This window comes from Palaemon carinicauda, chromosome 27, assembly GCF_036898095.1.
Source record: "Palaemon carinicauda isolate YSFRI2023 chromosome 27, ASM3689809v2, whole genome shotgun sequence".
NCBI classification, from domain to species: Eukaryota; Metazoa; Arthropoda; class Malacostraca; order Decapoda; family Palaemonidae; genus Palaemon; species Palaemon carinicauda.
This window is the reverse complement of record NC_090751.1, coordinates 73545911-73553656: the sequence shown is the minus strand read 5'-3', so window position 1 is coordinate 73553656 and position 7746 is coordinate 73545911. Positions and strand designations below refer to the sequence as shown.

The 7746-nt window shown below is 45.5% G+C and overlaps 1 protein-coding gene across 1 annotated transcript; it reads left to right on the top strand.

Annotated features, from left to right (window-relative positions):
• Nucleotides 1-495: 495 nt before the first annotated feature.
• LOC137620963 (uncharacterized) lies at nucleotides 496-3564 on the top strand. Its single transcript, XM_068351405.1, has 4 exons — nucleotides 496-712; nucleotides 1343-2455; nucleotides 2582-3117; nucleotides 3373-3564. The coding sequence occupies exons 1-4, from the start codon at nucleotides 496-498 to the stop codon at nucleotides 3562-3564; spliced, it is 2058 nt and encodes a 685-aa protein (XP_068207506.1).
• The last annotated feature ends 4182 nt before the right edge of the window (nucleotides 3565-7746 follow it).

Below are 7746 nucleotides of genomic sequence, written 5' to 3'. Positions count from 1 at the left end.
CAGTGAACTTACAGTGTCGTATTAGGAGAACTTTCTTTAAGACGTGGACAACGGGAACCAGCCGACGCCATTAATGGACTCTCAGTTTGAACGTTAATTCGTTGTAATTCGATTTACTCTTGTTTCATGTGCAGTGTAGTGATGCAAGTAAACAGTGAAGTGTTGTGCAGTGCATTGTGCTTTTATAGTGCTCTCTTTTTTACGTCCCAGTGTTTTTGCTGTGCTATTTCAAGAAGCAAGCAAATAGTCTGTTGGGACTCTGTCGGAGCATGCGTGACCACATCGAGTCTCATTCATAGTCACGGGGTGACTGCCTGAGGCAGAGTTGCTTGCTGTTCCCCTCAACTCGGAGTCGCTGGCGGACGTATTCATGCACATGCGCACACACTTGCTTGCATTAAACTTTTCTTATTATTAGTGTTTTAAAACAGTTCGTGTTGTTTTTTATAACTTTGTTGGAACTGTATTTTTACCCACTGCACATCGAAAGTAATAATGGCCTCGAATGATATACTTGCTGAACAATTAGAAGAGCCCACAGAAGAGGGACCATTCAGCGATGTGGGTGCCCACACCCTCGATGCCGCCCACGCCCACAGTGTTGGGGGAGTGTTGGAGAGCGCTGCCTCTCCCACCCCACCACTCTTGAGTCCTCACTACTACCCCCCGTCTGCCTCTCAAGCTACCGGGACTGATTTCCTCGCTTTAATTCGTTTTTTAGAGGAATCTCGCTTGTATGAGGAGGAAAGAAGAAGAAGGGAAGACGAAGCAAGAAGACAAGAAAGACAACGTGAAGAAGAAAGAAGAAGGGAACAAGAAGCAATTCGCCTAAGAGAGGATGATCTTAGAAGAGAAGAAGAAAATGCAAGATTTACAGCTCTCATTCAAACTCTGGCCCCGATCATCCATTCTCATCCAGGCAACCATACGCCTAGCACAGAGGTGAATTCTAACTCCAATCAACCCGCTCTTCCACCTCCACAGAAGGCAACAGCCCAAACGCCACCCCCACTGAAGGCAGATGCAACATTCCAAATGTTCAGGGAATGGAGACGCCGGTGGGATGACTATGCTGTTATGGTGGATCTTTCTAAGCTTCCACGTGAAAAACAAATGATCCAGATGAGGATGTGTTTAACCCTTGAAACACAGCGTGTTTTAGAACACACACTGCAGATTTCTCCCTCTACAGATAAGTCTGTAGACGAAGTCCTGGATGCTCTACAGTTGCATATTAAGGAACTAAGGAATGAAGTCCTTCGCCGAAGAGAGTTGCTTAGCTGTAAGCAAATGGAAGGAGAATCTTTTGCTGATTTCTACGTGAGACTTCGACGCATCGCAGAAGAAGTTGATTTGTGCCCAGGTAATGCCGCTGCATGTGAAGAGACCCAAATAAAAATTATTATCTTGATTGGTATTCGAGATGCAGAGTTGGTTCAGGAGTTGATTGCCTTGGACGCCAACTCTCCTCTTCAAGATTTCGTCACAACCTGTCGATCGTATGAGGCAGCTAAAACTGCAACTTCTGCCATACGTGGCCCACCCAGCCAGTTGTGTGCCGTTTCAGCCTACAGGAGAAGCAAGAAATCAAGCGGGAAGCCTCCACCTTCGCCGAAGTCCTCTAAGCCTGCCGTTTTATGCCAGTATTGTGCCCGTCAGCACGAACCTGATAAATGCCCTGCTGCCAACAGTACCTGCAAAAACTGTGACCGTGTTGGCCATTGGTCCAGGACGTTGAAGTGTCCTGCCAGCAAAGTCCAGTGCCGTCATTGTCACCGTATTGGACACTTCGACAAATGCTGCATGGATAACAAGAAAAATGGTCATCGAGACAGATCTTCAAGCAACAGTGGTGCCTCTGCAGTCTCCAACAAACAACAAGATTCACGGACCAGCTGTCGTCGCTTAGGATTACCTTCCACCATCTCCCAGATGCCCAAACCTATCTGTGTCCTCTTGTCATCTGGCAATGTTAACTCTCGCATCAAGATGTTACCTGACACAGGTGCCGACGTCACCGTTATAGGACAGCAACACCTGGACACCATGGGTATCTCCAAGAGCAGCTTGCAACCACCTCCGCCAAATGTCACGTTCACGGCGGATGGATCTCCGATGTCACCTGCTCTGGGTATATTGCAAGCTACCCTTACCTTAGGCAAGCGATCATGTCTTGCCAGGATTCAGGTTCACGAAAATGTGGAAGTTCCACTCTTATCCTATGGCCATTGTCAAGAACTGTCCATAATATCTTCCGACTTCCCCAAACCCATTTTAGAAGTCAAACATGTTAATAGATGCAAGGAGCTGCCCATCTCAGCAACTACGTCACCCTCAGCAGCCAAGGAATACTTTCTTCGGGAATTTAAAGATGTGTTGGTCTCGAAAGAAGATTTGAGGACAGCTCCCCTCAAGCCCATGGCTGGTCCTCCCATGAGAATCTACCTAAAGGATGGTGCAGTGCCTTTCGCCATCCATACCCCAAGACAGATTCCATTTTTTTTTAAGGACCAAGTCAAAGAAGAGCTTGATTCTATGGTGGCGCAAGGGATAATCAAACCAGCTGGTGATGACCCTTCAGTTTGGTGCCACCCTCTTGTCGTCGTCGCCAAGAATGGAACAGGCGTACGTATCACCGTCAATCTAACAAAGCTGAACAGCCAAGTTTCTCGTCCAGCCCACCCTTCACCCACACCCTACACGGCTATTCGTAGTGTGGACCGGAAGTCTCGTTTCTTCACCACAGCTGATGCTCTTTACGGGTACTGGCAGATGGAACTGGCTGAAGAGGATCGTCACTTAACCACCTTTATTACGCCATATGGTCGGTTCATACATTGCAGAGGACCGATGGGCTTCGCAGCTACTGGAGATGCCTTCTGCCTGCGAGGTGATATGGCCCTTCAAGTTGTCCAAAACTGTGTTAAGGTGATAGACGACCTCCTTCTCTATGACGAAGACTACGTTACCCACCTTCATCGTATCCACGAAGTGCTCACCAGGTGCCGGAAGTTTGGGATCACACTCAATAAGGACAAATTTGTGGTCGCTGCCCCCTCTGTGAACTTCTGCGGATACACGCTCTCAGGAGACGGCATCTCGGCTGACCACCAGAAAGTCAGTGCGATCAAGGATTTTCCGACCCCTGCTAACCTGACGGACCTCAGATCGTTCATGGGATTGGTCAACCAGTTAGCAGAGTTTACGCCTGACATCTCCGTTGCAGCCCAACCTCTACGCCCCCTGCTGAGTCCCAAGAGAACATTTGTCTGGACTTCTGACCATGATGAAGCCTTTCAACGCGTCAAGTTAGCCCTCACCAGTCCACTAGTTCTTGCCCTCTTTGACCCAGACCTACCCGTCGTTCTTCAGACGGATGCTTCACGCCTCAATGGCATTGGATATGCTCTCCTGCAGGACCATGGCAATGGACACCTGCGTCTGGTTCAGTGTGGTTCTCGTTTTCTCGCCGATGCAGAGACACGTTACGCGACCATTGAGCTCGAGATGCTAGCCGTTGTCTGGGCAATGTCAAAGTGTAGGCTATACCTAGCTGGCCTATAGCACTTTTCTCTGATGACGGATCACCGACCCCTCATCCCTATTCTGAACAGTTATACACTGGATGCTATCGAGAACTCTCGTCTCCAGCGCCTCAAGGAGAAGATCTCGCCCTATATCTTTACAGCTGTGTGGCGTGCTGGGAAGTTTCTCTGTGTTCCAGACGCATTGTCTCGAGCCCCAGTCAGCCACCCCACACAGGAGGACAAAATCTCAGGTGCTTCTTCTGCTGCTCATCTTCGGACTGCCATAACCATGAACACCGTTACTCTTTCAGACGAGTCTTCAGCTCAGGATGCCGACCGGATACTTCAGGATCTTCGCGACGCAGCGAGAACAGATCCTTCGTATACGCGTCTACTCAATTGTGTCACATCAGGATTCCCTCACAACAGATATGACTTGCACAATTCTTTACTCCCATATTGGAAACTACGTGCAGCCCTCTACGCCGATGGTGACCTCGTCCTATATGGAGCAAGAGTTGTAGTTCCTGCCGCCCTTCGTCGCCGCACCTTGTCCCACTTGCATGACAACCACAGGGGTGTGGAAGCAACCAAGCGCAGAGCAAGGCAGTCTGTTTTCTGGCCCGGTATCGATTCTGATATCGCCAATACAGTCGGAGCTTGTGAAGCATGTCAGATATTGCAGCCATCTCAGCAGCAGGAACCTCTACTGAATGACGATAATCCAACAAGACCCTTTGAGTCAGTTTCAGCTGACTTCTTTGTTGTTGCAGGGAAGTCTTTCTTAGTCGTCGTCGATCGCTTATCAGGATGGCCTGTTGTCGCCCCCTGCAAAGGCGATACTATCGCATCTAATACCATCAGGATCTTCTGCCGCTACTTCCGTGAAGTTGGTGTTCCTCTTCGCCTTAGGAAAGATGGAGGGCCACAATTCACCAGCGCAGAGTTCAAGGATTTCATGAAGAGATGGGGAGTTCGACACATGGTAACCTCACCCCACTACCCACAATCAAATGGTCATGCCGAAGCTGCTGTGAAGTCAATTAAGCACCTCATACCGAAAACAGCCCCGTCTGGCAACATCAATAATGAAGATTTTGACCGTGGATTGCTGGAACTCAGGAATACTCCTAACTTTACAGGACGCTCCCCTGCCCAGATCCTGTATGGCCGTCCTCTCAGGTCATGTATTCCTGCCCATCCAAATGCATTCTCCAAGGAGTGGCAGGTCAAGACTGAAGACTGTGACCGCCGTGCTGCCGCCCGCTACGAGCAGGTAAAGACCCAGTATGACCAGCATGCCCACTCCCTGCCCAAGTTGAGCGTCGGACAGCAAGTTCGGATTCAAGACCCGACCTCTCATCGTTGGGACAAAGTTGGCATTGTCATGGGCCATGGAAAGTCAAGAGACTATCAAATTCGTCTCCCTAGTGGTCGTGTGTGGTGGCGTAATCGCCGATTTCTTCGTCCAGTGCCACCCACTATTAGGGACCCCTCTCTCCCTGTCCCAGTGGCCCCTTGCCAGGACCTAGAAAGAGAGTCCTTAGTCACCATTCCTCCTGTGAATCCACGTCGTTCCCAAAGACTCATAGAAAAGGAGTCCGCTCGAGAATGCACTACGAGCGTGAGGGGGAGGGAGGTGTAGGTACATGAAAAGACACATTTCACATGTACCAGTATTGTCATGATTATTATTATTGTATGTATCATTTACTGCATTATCATGATTACCATTATTGTACGTACTATTAACTGTATTATGTACTTTCAACCATTATTTCAGATGTTGCATATCATTAGATTAATTCCTGTAATGTCATTGATATGATATGGCAACATTGAGTCAGCATTGGCAACACTTATCTGTTATGTTGCCATGATGCAGTCTGTTCGTCTTCGTCCCCTTAGCTGATAAGTTATCTTTCCTCGTGTCCCACGTATCTTGTGTATTTACTCTAATAGACATTGAGAACCTACTTTTTAAGTTGTATCCTTGCCCCACCAATTTAGGTTAAGGAAGTTATCAACACGTACACCTATAGACTTACTTAGGTTTACTCTTTAAATATTTGGTATTTTGTCCCGTGATCAACTATTCAAGTCACACATTAAAATAAATGAGGGACCAAAAATACGAAAGAGGTTTAATCAACCTAATATTCATTTATTCACAAATTTACATTAAAAGAAAACGGACATCTTAACAACACAAAAATGGAATAACAAAAGGAATGCAAATTAAAAGTAATTCAAAATAATAAAAATGATGGGTTAGACACGTGGTCTGCAATAATAAAAAATCAGAATGGGGTCGGGCACGTGGCCCACGTGACCCAGAGACTGCTAGTCTCAAACCAGATATTAATATCGGAAAAATATTTACACACAATCCCACCGCACACAGTCTGAATAGTGTAAAAGCCAGTTATTCTAAGCAAGTTAAAATTAGTCTAAGCTAAGAAAAAATGGGGGAATAACTATGGCCATTCATGTAGTACCTGCACTCCTTTGAATATTAGTCCTATGCCCGTGATGGCTGTTGACCTGGTTGCACTTTGCACTCTTTACTGGCCCACCCCAAGAATCCTTCTTTGTGGTAATATGGTTCCCAGGTTCCACTCCTTTACTGTCTCCAGCCGGCAGCCACAGGACTCCTTGGTGAGTCACGTTTTGGGAGAGGGGGTGAGCCAGAGATGCACAGGCTCACTGACAGGCAGGTCAGTCGGTCATGGCGACTTCTGATCGAATGGGCTGACACTAAGGTCGAGGGAGATTACCTGGCTTCACCTTTCCAGACAGTTGACGGCCATGATGTGCACGTTAATCCATTGGGGGTGCCATATCGGGACTTCAGGATGGGGCAATATATTGTTGCAAGGAGTGCAGAGGAGGCAGGATTTTGTACTAAATACTTTAGAGAAATCTTGCTGCTCTAAGGGAGTTTATATATACAATAACCCTACCTATTCTGGCTTGCTGAAAATTAATAGTTAAACTGATTAATTAGCAATGGACTGGTGCGATGGGCATACATCTTAAAATTAAAAAACCTTAATTGGTATTGAGAAATAAAAGATGCATTAATTCAGCAGTATTGGAATTTATATCAAAATTCAGTTTAGGAATTTAATCTCGACCCATGTAGTTAAGGAAAGAACCAACATGCGCCGGGGTTACTAAGGCCCTTTGTTGTGTGCGTATCTATGCTGTGACGTCACGAGCATGGCGTGCTCCACTGTCAACAAGTTTTAGTTTGGAATAGTCCTCCCTATGTTTCGTTAAAGAAAACTGAGTGTAGGAGAGAACGCTTAAGGGGTAGCTATAGTATTAATAGAAGAGAGTTAAAATACGATTGAAAGAAGAGTGAAGAAAATTCGGTAATTTTGTATATTATTACATCTTGTGACTACGCACAAGAAATATATGATTTCCTATAGCAAATAACGAGATTTAACCGATTTTGATATCCATTTCAATCGCAAACAAACAGATCAACCAATTCGGTTAGTTGACGAATTGGTTGTGATGTTATTACGGATGAAATGAATGAGAAAACCAGTTAAACCACGATATCTACTATAAGAAATCATATATTTCCTGTACGAAATCACACAATGAAATACAATACAAATGAACCATATAAATATTAACACTGTGGACATATATACTGAGTTAAAATATATAAACAACAGATGTCGGGGACGATAACATAAGCAACGTTACCAATGTTTGACAGAACTACCAACGATGCCGAATGGTACACAGTGTTACCAACGGCACGATGTCATTACTAGAGGTAGAAATCAATTTTTCCATACGTAAACTAAATAATACTACCATAAAAATATTACACAATAAATAAAGAGTACCAAAAGGCCACAGAACCTAACAAACTCACCTAACCTTGCCTAGAAGTACCCCGGTCACAAAACATATATAATAAGAATGGGGGAATGACTTACCTTGATACACAGTACTACCAACGGAGACGAATGGTACACAGAACTACCAACGACACGATGTCATTACTAGAGCTAGAACTGATAAATATCTCCTCAGATATATTCAATAATTTCTCCATATAAGTGGTACGAAATATATAAAAAGTACAGAAAGGCCACAGAACCTAACAAACCCACCTAACCTTGCCTAGAAGTACCCCAGTCACAAAACACGAATAATGACTATTGAGGAATGACTTACTTTTATGAAGGAAACG

Bases quoted from the DNA above. Each gene is read 5' to 3' on its own strand.
- LOC137620963 (XM_068351405.1), top strand. From the start codon at position 496: ATGGCCTCGAATGATATACTTGCTGAACAATTAGAAGAGCCCACAGAA. The intron at 713-1,342 runs GTTTTTTAGAGG...GACGCATCGCAG, and splicing joins TGATTTCCTCGCTTTAATTC to AAGAAGTTGATTTGTGCCCA. The intron at 2,456-2,581 runs GTGCAGTGCCTT...ATGACCCTTCAG, and splicing joins GAGAATCTACCTAAAGGATG to TTTGGTGCCACCCTCTTGTC.